Source organism: Pogona vitticeps, chromosome 4 (assembly GCF_051106095.1).
Source record: "Pogona vitticeps strain Pit_001003342236 chromosome 4, PviZW2.1, whole genome shotgun sequence".
Classification (NCBI taxonomy): domain Eukaryota; kingdom Metazoa; phylum Chordata; class Lepidosauria; order Squamata; family Agamidae; genus Pogona; species Pogona vitticeps.
The window spans coordinates 186,282,848-186,306,559 of NC_135786.1; the positions used below are offsets into that span (position 1 = coordinate 186,282,848).

The window sequence follows — 23,712 nt, forward strand, 5'->3', positions numbered from 1 at the left end:
CAAGGGACGTGGTGGCGCTGCAGTTTAAACTGCAGAAGCCTCTGTGCTGCAAGATCTGTAGATCTTCAGCTGTAAGATCAAATCCACGTGACGGAGTGAGCGCCCGTCGCTTGTCCCAGCTCCCACCAACCTAGCGGTTCGAAAGCATGCAAATGCAAGTAGATCAATAGGGACCACCTCAGTGAGAAGGTAACAGCGCTCCGTGTCTAAGTCACACTGGCCATGTGACCACAGAAGATTGTCTTCAGACAAACGCTGGCTCTACGCCTTGGAAATGGGGATGAGCACCGCCCCCTAGAGTCAAACACAAATGGATAAAAATTGTCAAGGGGAACCTTTACCTTTAATGCCTCCAAGTGGCTAAGCAGATGTTTGTGTTAGTTATATTAGTTATGGCTCTCCTACCCTGTACTATTAAACACATGTACAAACTCATCCTCACACAAATATCAGTAAGCAGCCTTATTTTACTTTATTTCATTTCATTTTTCAATTTTTTTGTCAGAAACGAACTGAGGAGATGTCAAACCAACAAAATGACATCTTGGATCTTCTGAATTCTGCCGAAGCTTCATTGTCTCAGGCAAACAATGCGTTTGTATTGCTGCAGAAAAGTAAAGAGGTACTGAAGAAGAAATGCTATAATTCTCTGAAGAGATCAAAAACAAGTGTGTCATTGTAATGCAAATAAAAGCCAGTTTTCTAATAAGGACTTGATTCTATAGGCAGTAAGAGCTACTCAGAAATGACAAGTTAAAAGAAAAACATGTTTTCTTCTCTATCTAATCTCCTTTGCTTAATCCTCAGTGCAGTGCTCAGAAGCACACAGACATCAGGATTTGTTTCAAAAGCTAAAGCACACAAAAGATAGAAAGCAATTTGTTTATTTATTGCAATTTTATATAATGTCTGAGTCACAGAACAAAAAAATAACATTTATCTTCAAACTGCAGGAATATGAACATTTAGCTGCCCAGTTGGATGGAGCAAGGAAGGATCTCAATGAAAAACTTCAGAGGCATTCTTTATCTGCCAACAAGGAACCTCTGGTGGTGAGAGCAGAAGAACATGCCAAGTTTTTACAAGACTTGGCAAGAAAGCTGGATGAGTATGTTTCCATTTCCACAGTTGAATAGCTTAAGAACACTTTGTGTTTGTTCACTGCATGCTAGGTGTACTGTGTGAAAGGTAAATCACAAAGACAAAACAAGAAGAGCTTATTCTTTGTATGTAAGTGCTTGTTTAGAGAGTGCGTGCGTGCGTGCGTGCGTGCGTGTGTGTGTGTGTCTAGAGTCCAGCTTTTGTCATCCTCAGCCAACATTTCATGGGCTATGGTAATTTAGTATGGTAGAAACTAGTCTTCAGAGGGCTAAATAAACCCCCATAGTTTGCATTCACAGAGACCATGAAGAAGAAGCTGCTATACTAGGCTGTGTTCTTTTCCCCCAGTGTCTTGTAACTTCTAATGGTGAATTGCCATAAGATAAGAAATCTCCATGGGCATTATCTATTGCTTGCTGAGCTGCATGTCTCATTATGCAACCGATAATGCCTACTGAGATTCCATAACTTAACAGCAATTGTTCTACTAAACGTTTGCCTGCCGAGCCATGCAACTCGGGAGGCAGTAGATAATACCCATGGATATTTCTTAACTTATAGCAATTAACCACTATAAGGTATGCCTTTTGCATAACTCTGCAACAGGATTTTGCAGAGTATCCTGCTAGCTCTTTTCATGTAAGAATTTCTGAGCAAAAGTCAACAGAACATTCAAAATGTTCTCATGATGTACTCTCTGGATTGCTAGATTTTTGGCTGTTTTTTCTACAGGATCAAAAAGAATGTCAGCAATGATGAACTGGTTACCTGTTCTGTGGAAGCTGCTGGTGCTTACGACAACATTATTAATGCCATCAATGCAGCAGAGGCGGCAGCAAACCGAGCAGCGAGTGCAGCGAATTCAGCTTTATCTGTAAGCATGTTCCAAAATCATATCATAATGATCATTTTGCTCCTGAGCCACTGAAATTTTTGGTGTTCAAATTCCAGCATGTTGGCAGTTTGTGGCCCTTGAGATGGATTTTGCACTGGAACTCTGGCATGTCTTACTACTGAGTATGTTGGCTAGGGCTCGTGGCTGGTGCAGAAACATTTAGAAAGCCACCATTGCCTACCTCTGTTTTAGGAATAAGTTGGAAATGCCTAACTCAGAGAGGTAGCCTGTTATGGTTAAGTTAGTCCTGGAGGCAGCAAGACACTTGCCATTGAGCCGTGCCCACAGTTTATAGCTAGCAGAACAGCATTGTCTTGAATTTCAGGTGTGGTAGCTCCCACTTTCCCAGGGAAAGTCCAGAAATGCAGGGAGCTGTCTTGGCCCATATAAATAAAGTTTAGTGATTTTGATTTTCACACAAGTGTGGTCCATAAACCCACTGGATTGTAATTTCCCATTGCAGATTGAATTATGTCATTCTCCACCTTGATCCAATGAGCTAGCTCTAGCTAGTTGACCTCTAAAAAACCCAAGGTAGATAAGGGAAGTCTGAAGTCTGCCTAGCCTTGGCTTTAATTATGTGTTTAAAATCCTTTTGGTATCTTCTTCCTGCTTTCTGTGATCCTCACCTTACATGCCTATGCTTCATTTTCAGACAATGGAAAGAAAAGATCTAGCTGGAAGGGCCAAGAGACTGAAGACCAGCAGTGGCAACCTGCTAGATAAAGCACAGGCAGCACAAAAGACATTACAGGGTATCTTGGAAAATAAATAAATAAATAATGTGAAGATTGACAAAAGCATTGCAGGGGTTTGATACTATGTTCTAGATTTTGGCTGGTTAAGAGTGGTTCACAAATTTGATAGGTCCCAAAAAGGTTGTTGGGTTTGTTTGTTTTTTGGAAGATTATGTGAGGTTTTCATATGGGTCAGTTTAAAAGAAAGATGACATTGATGGTGGCAAACTGTATATGATGGCTTCTGTCCTTTAGACATTTCCTTGTGAATCAGCTCAGAGTCTTTGGAAGCAGACATAGACAATTCTGGTGGCTTGAGTGATCTAACCAGCCCACCTAAATCCCATTTTTCCAGCTTCAATTCCAAATTTTAAGCAAGATGTGGGGGAAAAAAGCTTATATTCAGCTTGAAAGGGGAAGATAAGAGTTATCCAGAAATTGTTGAGAATGAAAGGAGCTAAGAGTATGTAAACAGAGAAATTTCTAAAGCCCGGAAACTGTATAAGGGGATTTTAAGAATACAAAAGATGGCCTTTCATGAATTAAACTAGAAGGTGGTGGGTGGTTTCTGTTTAAGATTATAGTCCTCCTTTCTCTTCCCCCCCCCCCAATTTTCTTTGTAATACACATGAAATCATGACAAGGGCTGCAGCTTCTTTCTCTCTGATTTAAATTCATGCAGTGAATCCATGTGATACTCTTATAAAAACTACTGGCAGCTGGGGGAGTAAGCTTTGGACTGCCTTACAGAGCAGCCTGTAACAGGAGAATGGGGGAACACAAACAAACATGCAACAAAATTTGAAACCTCTATTCCTACTTAGTCCTCAACTAGGTTTTTAAAAATTCTAATTAACATTTGTTGAGAGCATTACTGAAAATTTACTTTTCACCACCTCCTAATCCTTAAATCTTGTTTTTATGGGAAACCATTCTCTGGTTGCAGAATATTTCATTTTTAATGTAAAATTCCATGTTTCTTAAATATACTCAGTACTCCTTCAGATGCAAAACCAAACATAAAGGCAGACAAATTAGAGATGAACTGTGCAAATACTATTGTTTCTTCTGACAAAAGAATGCCTAGAAACCAACGAGGCATTACAAGAAAGTACTGCAATACAATCCATAACTATAAGGTTGATTTACTCTAGATTATTTTACAGAAATCAATCCAGCTCTTAATGATTTAAAGAGCCAACTTGAGGATGTTGAGCATAAGAAAAATTTGATACAAGGAAATCTTACAGTCTTACAAAATGGCCTCCAGGGGATAAACAGAGGTAATTAATATAATGTTGAACTTACCAGTTTGTACTACTGTATACATATTTCTTTTATTATGATGATTATTAAATGATAGTCATATTGTGCCTGGGAGGAGAAAGGAAAGAAATTGAAGAACAAAAACATGTAGTTGTGTGTATATTATTTGCTTATATAGATCAAAGTGGGTTGTGAGGGTAACATACATAACCATTTCCCCTCCCACAATTGGATTTTCTCTGACATATGTACCTCAGCAATCAGATTCACAGTTAAGCCCTTCCAGTGACAAAATAAATCAGGCTGGAATGCAAACTACAGTGGCTAGCAAAAACGTGTGGTGTGACTAACAAACTTCTATCACTTGAGGAACCACCTCTGCCAAAAACAAGATAATTATTGTTGACACTGAATTATACCCAACAACAGAGAGATAACTCTTTTTTACAGTTGAAATGAATAGACAAACTGACATTTATAATGAATCTTTGTACCTGTTTATCTTCCTGCTAGATGACATAGACAGCATAATCACAATTGCAAATAACATGGTGAAAAATGCCAATGATATTACTGCTAATGTGCTTGATGAACTGAACCCGATTAGAGCAGATGTAAAAAACATTGAAGATTTGTATAGAACCACACAGATTGCTGACTTCAACAGTGCTTTGAAAGATGCAAACAGTACAGGTGGGTGATTGATGCATCGATTCCAAGCTTTTGAAAGTGATACTAGCATTTTTCCCTGTTGTCTGCCTTGTATAAAAGAGAGAACTACTAGGCAATATGACTGTTGCTGAAAACTCATAATGTGCTCGTTCATCGCTTAACAGAGAAGTTATGAAATTGGGTGTTGCTCAGAATTCCCCGGAAATAAAGTTCTTGATTAAGAGTATTTGACTGTAGACTGTTGGTATAAGATGATGTTAGGATAGTTATGAAGAATATTTCCAAGGTCTGCCCTCTACAGAATTCATCTCCTTAATGCCAAGTGTAACACTGTAGATATTTCCATGGCCCTCTCAGCAAGATACCATGGCAATGGAATGGGTTAAGGTGATACTGACATTAGGGAGCTGGCATATTGCACCCTTGTTTACATTGTAATTCCACCAGAGCTTGCACCAAATAAAATTTGTTAGGTAGCATAATGTGCTTTGCACAGTAAGACTCAAGGGTGTACTAGTGTTGTCCAAGGAGGAAATGTGAAGATTTTGTGATTTATATTTGATATTTTGATTCATAATGTCTCTGTGTTTCTTCCTGCTTTTAAAAAATCCTTCCAACAGTAAACAATTTAACAAATATCCTCCCGGATCTGTTTAACAAGCTGACAAGCATCAACCAACAATTTACACCAATAGGCAACATATCAGAGAATATAAATCGCATCAGAGAGCTCATCCAACAAGCTAGAGATGCTGCAAACAAGGTCTGTGGCAGACTCTTACCTTGCCTCTTCTTTATTTTTTGCTAGGAGAGTCATCCAGAGCAGGTTTTCAGGTTATACTGGGGGAGGGGGCGCTTAGTGATTTTAATGGAAGCAATAGGATCCAGCAGAAGTTTATCATTAGATCCAGGCCTTTTGTGAGTTACTGATTGCTTATATTTAATTTATATTCTTTATAGGTTGCCATTCCCATGAGGTTTAATGGCAGTTCCGGGGTAGAGGTTCGAGCTCCTGACATTCTTGATGATCTGAAAGGCTATACTTCCCTTTCCTTGTTTCTTCAAAGACCTCTCCCAAGGTTGGACAGCCCACAAGAGACATCAGACATGTTTGTCATGTATTTGGGTGACAAAGATGTAAGCACTATTCCTGTATTCATCAATGGGGAAAATTGTGTGTAAGTGTGTGAGCCATCTCTAGTGAATCCGTAGAACCTGTGGAGAAGATATGTCCAATGGTCAGTTAGCAAGATTAAACATAATTCCCTGTGTTTTTGCAATAACCATTGTTCTCCTTTCTTTTACCCCCTTTTGTCTAGCCTAACCAATCTCTACCCTTTTCTCTATCCTTTTCCTTAGTTGTCTGTGTCATTAAATGCTTTTGAAAATGCAAGTATCTAAACAAAAAAAACTATAACATGTCAATCATCTCTCTCTCTCTCTCTCTCTCTGTGTCTGTCTTTCTTTGATATTACAGGCACCAATCTTTTGTTATATTTTTATTTTCTATTAGATACATGCCAATAACAGCTTCCAATTTAGAATGAATAGCAGCTTGGGGGCATTTTAGTTTGGAGCACTGTGCAAGTGGAAATGGTTTTGCAAAACAGCCCCCCTCCCAAAAAAAGCCCCACACCAAATCAATTCACTCTATGTTGCAAACCTGGTCTTGATTGCCCCTTTCTGTTTTCTCCTGTGATTTTTAAAAGAAAAAAAAAAGAACACAAAACAATTAACATTTATTTATTATTTGATTTACATACCACCCATTTGGCTACTAAGGCCACTCTGAGCGATTCACAACAAAATAAACCACAATAACAGAGTAAATAATTGCCATTGAACATAGCCACAATATAAAAAATAAATAAACACACCAACCAATTAACTAAAGAAGCAACATAAAAGTAACCAATTATTTTATTTATTTATTTATTTATTTATTTATTTATTTATTCATTCATTCATTCATTCATTCATTCATTCATTCATTCATTCATTCATTCGATTTTTACCCCGCCCCTCTAGACAGCGTCTACTTGAGGAGGCTTATATAGGTTAAAACACATCAAAAACATATATAAAAATACAATTCTTACAATTAATTTTAAACAACACATTTCCAAGATGGCAGGACTCAAGAAGAAGGAGAAAAAATCACTTAATTGGCTGGAGGGAAGGCCTGTTTAAATAACCAAGTTTTTAACTGGCTTTTGAAAACGCCCAGCGAGGGTGCCAGCTGAATTTCAGTAGGGAGAGTGTTCCACAGCCGAGGAGCCACCACCGAGAAGGCCCGGCTTCTTGTTTTTTCATTCCGGGCCTCCCTCGGCGTCAGGCCCCTCAGCCGGCCCTGCTGGCTATGTCGGGTGATTCGGGTAGATCTGGGTGGGAGAAGACGATCTGCCAAATATTGAGGTCCCAAACTGTTTAGGGCTTTATATGTAATCATTAACACTTTGAAGCCGATGCCGAAATGGATGGGCAACCAGTGCAAGGCAGCCAGAGTGGGGGAGATGTGTTGATATTTTCTCACCCCACTAAGAAGCCTGGCTGCCGCATTCTGGACCACCTGAAGTTTCCGCATCAGCCTCAAAGGCAGCCCCTCGTAGAGTGCATTACAGTGGTCTAATCTCAAGATTACGAGCGCATGTACTAGAGTAGTGAGGGGCCCCCATCAAGATATGGTCGCAACTGGGCAATCTGCCGTAGATGAAAATAGGCGGAGCGGACCACGGACGCCACCTGGGTTTCCATGGTAAACGCCAGGTCCAGATGTACCCCCAAGCTGCAGACCTCACTCTTTGCGGCAAGGGTCGTCCCCCCAAAAGAAAGGGAGTTACCTATACCGCTAATGGAAGGGCCACCCACCTTCAAGACCTCCGTCTTGTCCGGGTTCAGCCTCAACCCATTCGACTGCATCCATTTCAGTACAGTCTCCAGGCTATGTGAAACTAAAATATAACATATGTGAAACTAAAACAATACCTCTCTTCCTTTTTCACAAACGTTTGCATTCAGATTTCCAAAGACTATATAGGCATGGCTGTTCGGGATGGGCATCTTATTTGTGCCTATAGCCTAGGAGGCAATGAAGCTGAAATAGAAGTGCCTGAATCTGTGTATCAGAGTGACACCAAAGAAGCAACTTTGGATTTTGTGAGGTTTGAAAGGTATGGACTTCTATAACAAAACCTATCCCAATCTTTTTCTGAACTTGTTTTTCAGAAAACTGTAACTTTTGTGTGTTCTTTTTCTCTCCTTTTCAGAGTTTACCAGTATGCTAAACTGCATTATACTAAAGCTGCAACCTCTGCTTCACCATCAAGCCTAGGACCTTTTGAGGAAAGCAGTGGAAATAGTCACACTCTCCTTAACCTGGAACCTGACAATGTGGTCTTCTATGTTGGAGGATACCCACCGGATTTTACAGTAATGTGTTTTTAAAGTACAGAAATATTATAATGAAACTTGGTGATGGAGTAATACTGTTTTTATACAGTTGCTTCATATAAAATAACTTGGCAATCATGTCCTATGGTTGAATGTACCTTATAGATTTTTTTAAAATAAATCCAGTCCTATGGCAAGCATTATACAGAAGAGATTTTTCACTAAGCTGAATTTTTCAGCCTGTGCTCATATATTTTGCTTAATTTGTCCAGTTTCTGCTGGCTGCGTAAGATTTAGTACAGCTATAAAGTCCTTATTAGAACTGTGGAAGCTCTCATCAAGGGTTCCTGGGATGATGCCATTTATTACTATTGTTATTTCCATTTTTAGCCTCAAGATACACAGGTCTGCCACTATTGTTCTCCCGTCCTTATTTTTAACTTGCAAGCCCTGTGGTTTTGATTAGGTTAAGAAAAACTGACAGATCCAAAGGTCACTTAGTAAGAATTGTTCCTGAATGGGGATTTGAATCTGGGTTCCTCTAGCTTTGTTTTCCTGCATTGCTTCTGAATTTGCAAAAATGAGCATGAAAAGAGCATAAATACTTGAAAAGATATAAATAAATAAATAAAATAAATGAATCATTTCAGTCCAACACTACTGTATACTCACCAATACAATGTCCTCAATGTCCCAGGTTATCTTTGCAACTCAATGGGCTAAACCCCTTTCTCCTTCCCTGTTTTAATCAGAAAGTGAGCTTTCCAGAATGTAGAATCCAGAATCTGGTTGCATGTACAGTAAATTGCTGGGTCTGTAGAGAGCAACCATACAAGGGTGAGCTGTCCCCCATATTGGTTGCAAGGCCTTATAGTATTTCTTGCTTCAGGGTGATTTCTTTTTTAGTTTTCTGAGTATTGCAAATGATTTCTGCATTTGTTGAGCTACTTCTTTTGACTAAAATATGTTTTCGTTCTTACAGCCTCCTCGTACACTGCAATACCCTCATTATGAAGGCTGCATTGAACTAGACAGCTTAAATGAGAGAGTTTTCAGCCTGTACAATTTCAAAAGAACATTTAATCTCAATACTACTGAAGTGCAACCATGCAGAAGGTAAGAAATATATACTGGAAGCCATATTCATATTTGGAGTTTCATATCATATGAGCTCTCATCTCCTTTTAATCCCAGCTGAGGATGAATAGAACTGAGCAGCTCTGAAAACCTCAAAGGCCAGCTCCTGTTGTGCAGTTCCCACCCAGCAACAGGGATGCTGATTAGAATTTTCCTTTTCAATTTTGCAGTGTATGCAACGATCTGCCACTGATGATGACATCATTCCTGTTGTGCAGGCAGAGATATGCAACAGGATGCTGGTCCCAGTGTGGTTTTCTGTCACTTTGTAGTAATATCTCCAGAAGCAGAGTGAAAGAATCCAGTGCATGTCATAATACTAAACTGACCTGAGTTCAGTAAGCCCCAGACATTGTCCCAAATATTACATATTAAAACCATGATCCAAGTGCCAATAATTTCTTCAGAGGACCATAGAGACAACCATTCCACCACACATCTTGTACTATATGTGCATCTGATACACAATGAAACTCTACGCAGCAGAATTAAACTAGTGAGAAAGGTGCCTTGGCATAAAGTGTTCACTCAAGGACAATTTGGTTGTCTGTATGAGCATATTGTGCAATGATGCAAGGCAACCATCTGTGTAAGAATGAAGATTCGTTCTGTGAAGCCAAACCATATTTCCATGAATGACACCTTGGAAGAATTCACATGACCCTGCTGGGTGGGAATGAAATATGTGGTGTTAACGAGGTGACAAGAGTATGTGTTTGGAATGAAATAGTTACATGCTTGCTTAATTTCAGACCTAAAGGTACCATTCCTGCTATCTCTGAGAAGTTTAGCTTGGAATATCTCATCGTACCAATGAACTTATAAAAAATTCTTGATATCCTGAACATGCCCATGGGATGGCAGTAGTTCTCATTTGCACATATCCTTATTACAGATACAAAGAACAATCTCCTAAAATCTATTTTGAAGGCACAGGTTATGCACATGTTAATGCTGTTCCACAAAATAAACGTTATATACGGTATGAGCAAACCATTCAGACAACATCAGATGAAGGCTTGGTGTTTTTTGCAGAAAACCAGGTAAGTAGAATACTTCCATCTGTGTCAAAAACTGGGTTATGGGAAGTGGGTAGGGAAACAAACTAAGAATTGTGAAAGTGACTGATATTAATATTTCTGAGATTATGTGCAGTGGACAAGTACATTTTAACTTTGGCATTTATTCTTTTGAACAACAGTTGGAGCATAATTAGTTGCAAATATTCAAAAAGCACAGCATTTCCCACTTCTGTTAAGATAGTGTGTTGTCGTCGTCGTTTAGTCGTTTAGTCGTGTCTGACTCTTCGTGACCCCATGCACCAGAGCATGCCAGGCCCTCCTATCTTCTACTGCCTCCCGGAGTTGTGTCAAATTCATGTTGGTTGCTTCGCAGACACTGTCCAGCCATCTCATCCTCGGTCGTCCCCTTCTCCTCTTGCCATCACACTTTCCCAACATCAGGGTCTTTTCCAGGGAGTCTTTTCTTCTCATTAGATGGCCAAAGTACTGGAGCCTCAGCTTCAGGATCTGTCCTTCCAGTGAGCACTCAGGGTTGATTTCCTTCAGAATTGATAGGTTTGTTCTCCTTGCAGTCCAGGGGATTCTCAAGAGTCTCCTCCAGCACCACAATTCAAAGGCATCAATTCTTTGGCGGTCTGCTTTCTTTATGGTCCAGCTCTCACTTCCATACATCACGACAGGAAAAAACATAGCTTTGACTAATCGGACTTTTGTTGGCAAGGTGATGTCTCTGCTTTTTAAGATGCTGTCAAGATTTGTCATCGCTTTCCTCCCAAGAAGCAGGCGCCTTTTAATTTCGTGGCTGCTGTCTCCATCTGCAGTGATCATGGAGCCCAGGAAAATAAAATCTGTCACTGCCTCCATATCTTCCCCTTCTATTTCCCAGGAGGTGATGGGACCAGTGGCCATGATCTTAGTTTTTTTGATGTTGAGTTTCAGACCGTTTTTTGCACTCTCCTCTTTCACTCTCATTACAAGGTTCTTTAATTCCTCCTCACTTTCTGCCATCAGAGTGGTGTCATCTGCATATCGGAGGTTGTTGATGTTTCTTCCGGCAATCTTAATTCCGGTTTGGGATTCCTCCAGTCCAGCCTTCCGCATGATGTATTCTGCATATAAGTTGAATAAGCTGGGGGACAATATACAGCCCTGTCGTACTCCTTTCCCAATTTTGAACCAATCAGTTGTTCCATAGCCAGTTCTAACTGTTGCTTCCTGTCCCACATATAGGTTTCTCAGTAGATAGATAAGGTGGTCAGGCACTCCCATTTCTTTAAGAACTTGCCATAGTTTGTTGTGGTCCACACAGTCAAAGGCTTTTGCATAGTCGATGAAGCAGAAGTAGATATTTTTCTAGAACTCTCTGGCTTTCTCCATAATCCAGCGCAAGTTAGCAATTTGGTCTCGAGTGCCTCTGCCTCTTCAGAATCCAGCTTGTACTTCTGGGAGTTCTCGATCCACATACTGCTGAAGCCTACCTTGGAGGATTTTGAGCATAACCTTGCTAGCGTGTGAAATGAGTGCAGTTGTGCGGTAGTTGGAGCATTCTTTGGCACTGCTTTTCTTTGGGATTGGGATGTAGACTGATCTTTTCCAATCCTCTGGCCACTGTTGGGTTTTCCAAACTTGCTGGCATATTGAATGTAGCACCTTAACAGCATCATCTTTCAAGATTTTAAATAGTTCGCCTGGAATGCCATCACCTCCACTGGCCTTGTTGTTAGCCAGGCTTTCTAAGGCCCACTTGACTTCACTCTCCAGGATGTCTGGCTCAAGGTCAGCAGCTGCATTGTCTGGGTTGTCCGGGATATCCACATCTTTCTGATATAATTCCTCTGTGTATTCTTGCCACCTCTTCTTGATGTCTTCTGCTTCTGTTAGGTCCCTCCCATTTTTGTCCTTTATCATGTCCATCTTTGCGCGAAATGTTCCTCTAATATCTCCAATTTTCCTGAACAGATCTCTGGTTTTTCCTTTTCTGTTATTTTCCTATATTTCTTTGCATTGTTCATTTAAGAAGGCCCTCTTGTCTCTCCTTGCTATTCTTTGGAAGTCTGCATTCAACTTTCTGTAACTTTCCCTATCTCCCTTGCATTTTGCTTCCCTTCTCCTCTGTGCTATTTCTAAGGCCTCGTTGGACAGCCATTTTGCTTTCTTGCATTTCCTTTTCTTTGGGATGGTTTTTGTTGCTGCCTCCTGGACAATGTTACGAGCCTCTATCCAAAGTTCTTCAGGCACTCTGTCCACCAAATCTAGTTCCTTAAATCTGTTCTTCACTTCTACTGTGTATTCGTAAGGGATTTGGTTTAGATTATACCTGAGTGGCCCAGTGGTTTTTCCTACTCTCTTCAGTCTAAGCTTGAATTTTGCTATGAGAAGCTGATGATCAGAGCCGCAGTCAGCTCCAGGTCTTGTTTTTGCTGACTGTATAGAGCTTCTCCATCTTTGTCTGCAGAGAATATAATCAATCTGATTTCGATATTGCCCATCTGGTGATTTCCATGTATAGAGTCGCCTCTGGTGTTGTTGGAAAAGAGTGTTTGTGATGACCAGCTTATTCTCTTGACAAAACTCTATTAGCCTTTGTCCCGCTTCGTTCTGAACTCCAAGGCCAAACTTCCCTGTTGTTCCTTTTATCTCTTGGCTCCCTACTTTAGCATTCCAGTCCCCTAGAATGAGAAGAACATCTTTCTTTGGTGTCAGTTCTAGAAGGTGTTGTAAATCTTCATAAAACTGTTCAATTTCAGTCTCCTCAGCAGTGGTGGTTGGTGCATAAACTTGGATTATTGTGATGTTGAAAGGTCTGCCTTGGATTCGTATTGACATCATTCTATCATTTTTGAGATTGTATCTCATTACAGCTTTTCCCACTCTTTTGTTGACTATGAGGGCCACTCCATTCCTTCTACGGGATTCTTGCCCACAATAGTAGATATGATAATCATTTGAGCTGAATTCACCCATTCCTGTCCACTTTAGTTCACTGATGCCCAGGATGTCGATGTTTATTCTTGCCATCTCCTGTTTGACCACCTCCAGCTTCCCAAGGCTCATAGATCTTACATTCCAGGTTCCTATGCAGTATTTTTCTTTGCAGCATCGGATTTTCCTTTCACTTCCAGGCGCGTCCACAGCTGAGCGTCCTTTCGGCTTTGGCCCAACCACTTCATTAGCTCTGGAGCTACTTGTACTTGTCCTCCAGACCATCTGTGATAAGCTTTTGCAAACTTGTCTGGGTATCTGATTATAAGTGTCTTCATTGTTGCAGTAATTCCAAGCAACTCCAAAATGTGTTAATTTTGTGCAAGTTCTATGTATTTACATCATTTCTAGAATCCATGCTTTAAAACATAACATCCAAAAAATATCAAAGACAGTCTTATGGTTGCAAAGAAAAATTGTAGGCACACATGCTTAAAATATATAAAAATTGAACTTAAGCTTTAGACAAATACTTGTCAGAAAATACATCTCAGTTGTAAGCTTATAGCTATACAAAGTCCAGACAAGAACTTTAATCATGTTAGAATCGAAAATACAAAAGCATTAAAAACAGTTGCTTATAGCCTACAAAGGGAGAGAATACATCTCTTTAATATCTCATTTAAAAGTAAAAAGCAATATAATTCCGAAAGCTTTAAAAACTTCTTAAAATATACATTAAAGAATATCAGAGTTCTTACAATAAGAAAATATAAAATGAAAAGCATTTTTAAATCTCTAAGCTTGTTAACACAGAGGAAAATATTTTCTCACCAAGCCTTTAGCCAATTAGAATGAATAGCTATATTATGTCCATTATTATCTCCTGGCCACTCTCAGACCATCAGCGAGACAAAACTTGTCCTTTCTGATCCCTTCAGATAAAATTTCTCTCCATGTATGTCAGTGTGAGAATGCTCACAGTTTATAGCCTAGTTACCATGTAATTAATCAAAACAAACTTCATCAGAATGTTGACATCAGCCAATGAGAAGCTCAAATGTTGAAGACCACAGGCTCCTCCCAGACCAAGCTCAGCTCAGCTCCTTGCATCTTCAAGGCCTTTTCAAAATCCATCCTTCCTTGAGCTAGTGCTTGTTAGAATGATATAATTTATTGGCAATACAACTGGGACAGTACAATACGCATGCATATCACATCAATTAATACTAGAGAATTTATATTCATTTATACCTTCCTCAAAACTCAGTTACTATTAATTATGAAGCTAAAGCCTTATCAAACAAATGACAATTTTCTTTCTCATCTTTACTTGCTTATTATTAAACAAACTACTGTACTTGAAATAATGTTCATCCTTTTCTCTTTTTATAGTATTCTGTAAAAGCTTTTCTTTTAGAATATATTGTTGTTCTTATTTGCTTAACACAGATTTCCATATCTATTTTGTGGTATTTCTTCGTTAATTAATATTATAGGTAATAGGTAATATTATAACAGAAGCGGCAGTTTAAAATGCAGTTCCATTTTGTTCTGTTGTCTCTGTTTCACATACATAAGTGCTTAGTTGTTTCCTTTTTTCACTGCGAAAACTGGCACGACACTGAATGAGCTATTTCTACCTTGTTATTTTTTCAGTAATGTTTTGTACCAAAAACAAGTGGCTGTTTTGTTAACAATATCCCCAGCTGTAGTTTTTCAACAATGCTTTCACTTTTAATGCATCTCTATGTTCATTGTTAGGGCACCACTTCTGCACCCCATAAATTCAATTTTTTTAACTCTTATGAGGCCCACGTCCCTGTTTATCAGTGTTGCTTTTTCAGGCTATTTTATAGTTGTGGCCCTCTTATTGCAGAGTGGCCAGAGGCCCATGCAATTGTACAGAAAGTTAGTGACAGATGAAAGACTGAATTGTAGGAAGAAGTTGACCAGTCGTCTTTGGCCAAACAAATGCATTAATATTATGCCAGGCCAAATAACTTAAAGGCCCCCTGTTATACACCAATGATGATAGGACTGGTATTGTGTGTCTATGTACCTTTAAGTACCTGAAAAAGGCTCTGCACCATGAGTGCCCATTCTGAAAGAGAGTGAAATGGTGGAAGAAGGGCCAGTTCTTTGAAATTCCTTTATTCAGTTTTGACATGCTGCTCAGTTTTAGCTTCATCTGTGCATTTCCTTCTCTGTAGTCATAGTGATTATTAGCAAACAAATATGCTAATTTCATTATATTATGTAATGCATCTATTCTGAGTTGCAGGACAAATTCATCAGTCTGAGGATTGAAAAAGGTCGTCTAGTATTCAGATATAAAGTTGACTCAAAGCCTCCAGAAGAAATCAGAAGCAACACAGTCATAAACAATGGCATGGATCAACTAGTAAGTTTCTGTTCCCCAAACCAGAAATCATAATAGGTAACATGTACAACAGAAAATATCCACTAATAGACATCTTTAACTATAGTAAATATTCCTAATTCGCATCTCCTAGCTGTTTTGTATTTCAGAGAAGTAAATTTATTTACTGTACTTAGACGTCTGGAGGTGGAACAACTGAACAAGCTGAAGAACAAGGATGCACAACATGGGCCCATATGAGATCTTCATGCCTATTTATGCAGCCCCTAGAGCCTGCTCAACTGTACTGCTAAAATGTGTTGAACAGACAAGTGTTCCACTGAAATTAGTAGGGCATATTTCCAAGCAACTGGAATTATACAGAGCCCACACCAGGAATTTCACATTTGCCTTTGCAAGAAGAAAGTCCTTTGTTATAACTTGAAGTCAGAATTGAGAATAGTGCTGTATTTTATTGATATTTCCAGCTGTACATGTGGACAGTCTCCTCTTCATAGGAGTGAACCAATAACCAGTGTTTACGCAAGCTTACCACATAGTCAGACACAGCAAGAAACCCTGGGTCATAAATGCTGAGGAAAGCCCACTAGACTTGTGCCAATGGCCCTTGAATGGAAAACTCTTTGTAAGGTTTTCTCCATTTTTATCTTGCTTTGTTATTCCTGCCATGATATACCATCTTACTGTTGCTGTTGTTTCTGAACTTGTATCCCTCCCCGCCAATATTGAAGTTTCTTTATTAGAATTAGTTGTGAGCTGTTTTGAGAAATGTATGGATCAAAAGAGATAGAATAATCAATACATTTGGTATTGACTTGTTAATTAAGTGAATGTTAACATGGTCATAAAAATAGTGTTTCTGTTAGGCTGATCTTAATTCTTCTTGTTTTCTTCATTTCAGGTTGCTTTATACATTGTTCCACAACAGTATACTTTGATAGATAAGTCTAGAGTGCAAGCAAATACAAGTACATTTAACTTCAATTCCTATTACTTGGGGGGAATCCCAACCTCTCTAAGAGAACGGTAAGTTGCAGCAATCATGAGGATAAGCATCCATATGTGATTTTGAGTTTTACAGATGAAGATCAGGCTGTTGCAATTCGTGGTCTAGCAAGCTGAATGTAGTCACCATCTGTGTATTGTGATATAGCAGGGGAACGTTGCCCCTCCTTGTAGCTGTTGCCTGGTATGGACGTTGCCAGCCTTCTGAAAGGCTGCAGTGTATGGTTGCTGGGCTACATATTGCTTGGTAGGTCAAGAGTTATGCAAGCCAAATGTAGATTAAAATAAAGAGGAGAGGGTCAGTGATCAAGTATTCTTCTTCTCATCATGATTGAAATGGATTTTTTTCTTCCTATAGGAAGAATATAAGAAACTGCCTTATACTGTGGGGACCATTGTTCATTATCTTGGCACTAACTGGCACTGGCTCTCCAGGAGGTTTTCCATTCCATACCTGGAGATGCCAGAGAGTGAATCTTGAATGTATATACTTTTAATAAGCCATGCCTTTCCTTGCTGAGTAAAATACATTTCTTGCTCCTTCCCAAGTGATCTTTCAGGGAAACACAAACAATGGTGTAAATATTAATATCATTTAAAGTGACAGTGACATGATTACATTTTCCTTTATCAGCACTTTCACATGAGAAGGCATTACACTCTTGATGTTTTCTGGAAAACATCACAGCTTTCCAAAATTGTCTTGTGATGTAACTGCATTAGATCTTGCCTCTTTATTTCTTTGTGAGCTGTCTTGGGAGTGCTGACGGATATGGAAATAATTTGATACTTTTTTTTAGAAAACATAAATATTCTCCAAAGGGCTACATTATTAACAAAAATAAATTAAATACATTTTGAAAAAATGAAAATTTAGTGCATCCTTATCCCTTCCTGTCCTGTACCAAAAATAATGGTTCGAATCCTATTGGTAATTTGTATGACTATATGTGAAATCACACCAGTTGCAGTGGCAAGTTGCCGCCCATTAATGAGGGGCTGGTTACCTTTCCTGTTATGTAGCTAGTTATGGTATGGGAATGCAACCAGAAATATGACTGGCATTTTGTTAATTAACCATAATGCACTGCTGCAACTTAAAAATGTACATAATGGTTATGTAAATCATCAGTAACTGATAATTCTGGACAGTAACTAATTAAAAACACTGTGCAATACATCTGCAACATATACTGTATATGCAAATTCAAATAATTACGTGAGCCTTGAAAATAAGGTATCAACATAGTGTTTTACAACTAGATCCTCATAAGCAGAGCTAAAATTGATAGGTGATACGAATACATTTGAGATTTACATTGTTTCTGTGTGTGCTTTGTTGAATATGCTATGCATGTATGATAATATTAAGAACAAGGGGAGAGCCATATTAGATCTCTGTTCACCCCCCACGCCATGGGTGAGACTCTGTAGCTAGCCCACAACCAGGAGGGCAACATCTCTTTTTGTACCATTGTTTCCCAGGAATTTGTAACTGCCATCATGGTTTGCATTACTGTAATTGCCTTTTCCTCCATCATTTTGTATAACCTCCTTTTAAAGGAGCCATCTGAGTAGCCCCCTGTCATTTCCAACTTTCTGTGGAAGTGAATTTCATAGTTTCACTTGTGCAAGGAAATAATTCATTTTCTCTGTCCTGAATATATCACCACTCAGCCTCATTTATGATCCCAGATTCTAGTGGTATCTGACAGGGAGAAAACAGCTAGTCACTTTCTTCATAATGTGTAAATGTCCATCATGTTGTCAAGAGCTTTTACCTCAGAAAAATAATCTTAGGGGCAAGAGGAATAGGAAAGGCTGTTTATTACACTAGCAGAGAAAACATACCAACCCAGAAATGTATAATTATGGAGCCCAGAATAATGACTTACAGGTAGACTTTTATTTAAAAAAACAAACAAAAACTAATAAAAATATAAAGAAACAACTCTTCAAAGTAAGCATAGCTCAGGGTGTAGCTTAAAATGATACATTTAGTTATTTATTTATTCGATTTATACCCTGCCCCCCTAGACAGCATCTCCTCTATTTCTTAGCCAGCTTGAGATGAGCTTTGTCTTTTCTGTCCCTAGCACCAGAAAGTGACATGGTAGTGTTAACTGTTTTATTTGCTTACAGCAGAGAAAATACAGAGAGCATGTTTATGATAGTACACTTTGCTTTTTCATGCATTGTGCTTACAAGTTTTCAATAAGACATTAGCTATACATTAATACACTATTGATATTCATTGGTGTAATACTGAGTATGCTAATGAGGTTAAATGAGGAGGAACCCCTCAATGTCCCTACTTAGTCACTGTTTTTTTCTAAACTAAAATAGCTCAGAAATTACAGCTTTCATCATTGGTTCTCTCTCCTTCTTCACTCATCAGCAGGCAAGGGAAGAAGGGAGGAGTTACTGCCTCTCTTTACATCATTCTCCCTTTCATCTCCACCTACTTGCACTTCCTTTTCAAATGTAGAAGGTAAAATGGTGCCTTGAATGTATGCACTAATTCAATGCATACTTGACGCAGAACATATTATATTGTCTTTCATTTCTGCTTTCATTTCTGTAATATAGAAATTTACAACATGGGCAATATATTCTGCATTATTTCAATCCCTGTATTTAAATATCAGTTGTTCTTCTCTTTGTATTGTGAAAGCACGATGCAGCATGGAGGGTCAATGGACACAATGCAGATTTGATAGCAAGAGCCTAAGGCTATGATCCTTTTCCACCCATGAAGTTCTATGGGTGATCTATGCCAAGCCACAATCTCTTAACTTCATTTGAATTTGAAAGTTGCTATTCTAGAGAAGAAAAATTACAGAATAAGAAACCAGAGGGAAACAGCTGAGACATAAGCTTAGTATCCATCTCACTGGATTAAATATTAGCCAAGGAATCTTAAGCCATTGCCAAATTTTAAATACTACAATAATTATGTTATCTGCTGTTATTTTCCTTCCCAACTAACTACAGCCACCATTAGAGAGCAAGTTTCAAAGATATAGCCAGTGATTCTTAACTCATGAACACATGTTGTTTCTGCTGGTGTTTCCTTTAACCACTGGCAACATTCCCTCTAACTGTTATCCCTGCTGTGCAGGAGGCTCCCCTCTCTCTGTGCAGGTGGTGGGGTTTCATCCAAAATCTGGAAGTAAACAGGCATCAACTGCAGCTGCTGCTGTGTGCTGCCAATGGAGCTCTGCACGCCCATGAACCTTAGAGGGAATGTTGGTCACTAGTCACTGTTGCTGTTTACCGAACACATCTTCAAAAGAAAAGAACTGAATGCCAAACAGGGTTATTAAATCATTACTAGGTGTGAAATGCAACTTGAGTCTACCAACTATTACATTACTTTACCTTAGAACTTCATATGAATGTTTTGCTGTGTAGTCTCTGTATTTTCACTCTTACATCTAAAGAAGTAGATTTGTTCCACATTAAATTAGTCTTTAATGTCCACAACATCTTTGTGTTTTTTTGCTTTTGTTTTGTTTTGTGTTTCTTGTTGATCTATCTCTTAACATCAGCTATTGAGTTATTGTGAAGATAAGTGAAAAAAGACAGTGGGAGGCAATTCTGTACAGCAGAAAAAGGCAGTAGCAATCAGCTACAACAGCAAGAAAGACCATGTCTGTTCTCATTGTTGTTTTTATTTCCGGACACAGCTTCAGCATATCCACACCACCATTTCGTGGATGCATGATGAACTGGAGAACTTCATTTGAGTCTTCTCCTACCTTCTCTGAGACATTTGGTGTCAGCAGAAAATGTCCTGATGATTGGAAGGTAAGTTCTTTATTACAGATGCTTTCTGTACAAAACCAAGACCAAAATCCAGCTGGAGAAAAACTGCATGTGGAATGGCAATTGCGCAGTAGCTTTTTCCCTCCGTGTGACTGAAGGTAAAACTGGGAACACACATGATTTTGCTACTAATGCATGATCAGAAACACAAAGGAGAATATACTGGAGATAGAGAATGCTTATGTGGTTGCTGTTAAACAATTACATATGTAAGTAGGATTCTGCTTTTCAGTTCAAACATGATTGCCATTTCATAAAAGCCATTAAAAAAGTGGCATAGGGCATGCTGATCTTCTATGCAGTATGATTTATGACCCTAATATTACTCTGGAGTTTATAGGACTCATCGCCATGTCTGAGATCTGTTAATTCAGCTTCTAGATATTAGAGTAGATGCCAGGAAAGCAGAACGGAGTCTTATTTTCTATAAGAGAAAAGTCATTCATTCTATGTTTGTTTTTAGCTTGTGAGAACAGCAACATTTTCGAAGAATGGAGTACTTGGTTTAAGTGATGATGGTTTCCCATTTCCCAATGATTTCCAAGTGGGATTTGGCTTTCACACATTGGCACTTGATGGAACATTGTTAAATTACGACTTAAGGGTATGAAACATTTATTTGTTTTGTTTCCTGTTCAAGTGCAGTCAAATTGCTTTGCTTCCACATTCAAAATCCTTATAAACTAAAAAAAAAAAAAAGAAATTTTGAATGTTTGACTTCTTTTGGTTTTGTAGCCTGATATACTGACTGTTCTTCTGAGAAATGGCTCTATAACTGTAAGGATAAGTGATGAAGAAAGGCAGTCTGTCAAGAGATATGGAGATGGTTCAATGCACTATGTGACAGTGATGAAAGAAGGTGACACGTAAGTCCAGTATTTCAGTTATGGGACAGAGTGAATGTTTTGTTGGAGCAGCATTTGAAAGCATAGAGAATGTTTAGTTATTTTATTATTTGAATTCATGTTTAGTTGAACAAAATCTAGATCAGTGGTTCCCAGCCCTAACCCAGGTGATCTTGGACTGCAGTTCCCAGATGCCTTCACCACCAGCTGTGCTGTGATGGCTTTAGTCAAGCAGTTGCAAAAGCAATTGAAGGATGTGAACATGCTCAAAAAGAACAGATTTCCTCTCCAGAAATTGAGAAAATTCTCATCCTGGATGGTGACATCACCCCAGTCATTAATTGATTGAGTAGAGTGATTAAATGTACCCCATTTGGATAATGGGTTTCTTATTAAGAAATTATTCTTGAAATAATTGATAGTGTATTGAAAACTTGGGAATTAATCTTTGTTCTGTTTTAGGTAGTAAATTTGAAGGACACTGATTTTTGCATTCGGAATATTACAATTTTTTTTTTTGCAGTAAACTATAACTGAAAATAATGTTTTTTAAAAAACAAGCTTTATTTCCATATACTCATAGCCCAAGCAATTGGGAAGATAACAGGTGGCATTTTGAGTTGCTTCAAACTCCACCTTAGTTTTAAGCATGAATCGGAGACAATAGTTGAAACAAACTCCCATCTGTTTCTTTTCTTTCCGCTTGATGGACTGTTCAGCCAAGCAGCTTGTTTTAAATTTACTGTGATTATGAGCATAGGGATGTGATGGTGCTGTGGGTTAAATCACAGAAACCTCTGTGCTGCAATGTTGGAAGACCAGCAGTTGTAAGATCGAATCCACGCAACAGAGCGAGCTCCCGTTGCTTGTTCCAGCTCCTGCCAACCTAGCAGTTTGAAAGCATGTAAAATTGCGAGTAGATAAATAGGTAGCACCATGATGGGAAGGTAACAGCGTTCCATATCTAGTCGCGCTGGCCACGTGACCATGGAAACTGTCTACGGACAAACACTGGCTCTACGGCTTGGAAATGGGGATGAGCACTGCACCCTAGAGTCAGACACGACTGGACTAAATGTCAAGGGGAACCTTGACCTTTTAATGAGCATTGAATTTAAGAGTACAAAGACTTTCTAACAGAGATGGGCACAAACCTCGGAGGTTAGATGCCATGCCTTCCCTTCCCCCACTTCCCCAGCCAATGATCCACTCACCAGTTGGAGTGCGCTCTTCTCCCCTTTCTCTTTGGATCAGTCCCCAGCAGGAGCACAGGGTTGCCTCTCCTGCCTCCTTGTCTGAGGGGGCGATCAGCCAAGGAGGTGGGGCAGGGAAGCCTATGATATTACCAGAGGTTGGTTGAATAGCTGACAGGAAGGAGGAGTGTGCATTGGCTGGTGAGTGGGGGATCCAGCCAGGTTGGCAGGGGAAGGGAAAGTGTGGCACATGTGGTGCCATGCGTATGAACTGGCACAAACCTCTAAACCGAGGTTCATGCCGATCTCTACTTTCTAATCTTCTTTGTCAGATTTCAGAGGCATTTCCCATTTGTGTGCTGAGTGCTTCCCCCTCAAACAAGGAAATGGAGAGAATCTTATACACATGAGATTTTCCAAAGAGACTAAAACTGCTAGAGCTCAGCAAGCACATCCAAATTGATATATTGATTTTCTGTATGCATATTTGATGGATGGATGTTATTAGCCTTCCTTCTACACATCTTCTTTGTGTTTATCTAATCTAAAATATATCCACATATTTTTGATGTTGCTAGGAAGCTAGGAATTGTGACAATTTGTTGATATTTGTCCATGTTATAGAAAATAGAGTGAACTGTAAGATCATGCATCTTTTGTGAAGACCATGTCTTTTCTTTTTTTAGTATTTGTGTGGTAGGGCAGGAAGAACTGTTAGTGATCAGATTCCAGTGACACTGATTTCATTTGACAGTCATTATAATCGTATCTATAACCAGTTGGTTGGATTTTCCATTACTGCTTTGTCATTACAACTGATGTAATTTCGCCCCTCGAATATTAGCGACTAGAAGGCAACCTATGCAGAATAATCCTATCCTATGAGAACCATCTAGCCCTTGAATTCCCCATGTATGAGACACTAAGAGGGCTTGTCTACATTTACATTTGCCCCCCAATAAGCTCCATTTTAAATTGATTTGATTTAAATCACATGACTATTTTAAATGCTATTTGGATTCCCACCTGGGAGATTGCCAGCAACAGAAGTCCCAATGTGGGGTTGTGTGTTTGAGTCTATCCCCCCCCCCCAAAAAAAGCATAGAGACAGTCAGTAATATGTAATAAATAGGATGCATTCTGCTGATCAAGTCCTCCCCTTCTCTCCGCCTCCCAAAGACCAGCAAAAGCATTCTTGAAGGGGTAGAAGCAGCTAATCTTTTTACAAACAACTTTCTGGCACAGCAGTTTGCAGCAACAGAGGCGTACATATGCAAAAATGAATAAAATAAGTTGAGTTTCACTTGCCTACTATT

General features: G+C 39.1%; 1 protein-coding gene across 1 annotated transcript in view; it reads left to right on the forward strand.

Annotated features, from left to right (window-relative positions):
• The window catches only part of LAMA3 (laminin subunit alpha 3), a 158,538-nt gene that overhangs the window by 116,714 nt on the left and 18,112 nt on the right, over positions 1-23,712 (forward strand). Inside the window, exons 51-67 of the mRNA XM_020785668.3 lie at positions 506-622; positions 954-1,108; positions 1,834-1,975; positions 2,652-2,751; positions 3,900-4,016; positions 4,513-4,692; positions 5,292-5,434; positions 5,632-5,808; positions 7,690-7,841; positions 7,938-8,100; positions 9,044-9,177; positions 10,094-10,241; positions 15,427-15,546; positions 16,427-16,551; positions 20,220-20,340; positions 20,822-20,962; positions 21,094-21,224. Coding sequence (XP_020641327.3) covers positions 506-622; positions 954-1,108; positions 1,834-1,975; positions 2,652-2,751; positions 3,900-4,016; positions 4,513-4,692; positions 5,292-5,434; positions 5,632-5,808; positions 7,690-7,841; positions 7,938-8,100; positions 9,044-9,177; positions 10,094-10,241; positions 15,427-15,546; positions 16,427-16,551; positions 20,220-20,340; positions 20,822-20,962; positions 21,094-21,224 — 2,366 coding nt within the window. The remainder of the gene's footprint in view (positions 1-505; positions 623-953; positions 1,109-1,833; positions 1,976-2,651; positions 2,752-3,899; positions 4,017-4,512; positions 4,693-5,291; positions 5,435-5,631; positions 5,809-7,689; positions 7,842-7,937; positions 8,101-9,043; positions 9,178-10,093; positions 10,242-15,426; positions 15,547-16,426; positions 16,552-20,219; positions 20,341-20,821; positions 20,963-21,093; positions 21,225-23,712) is intronic.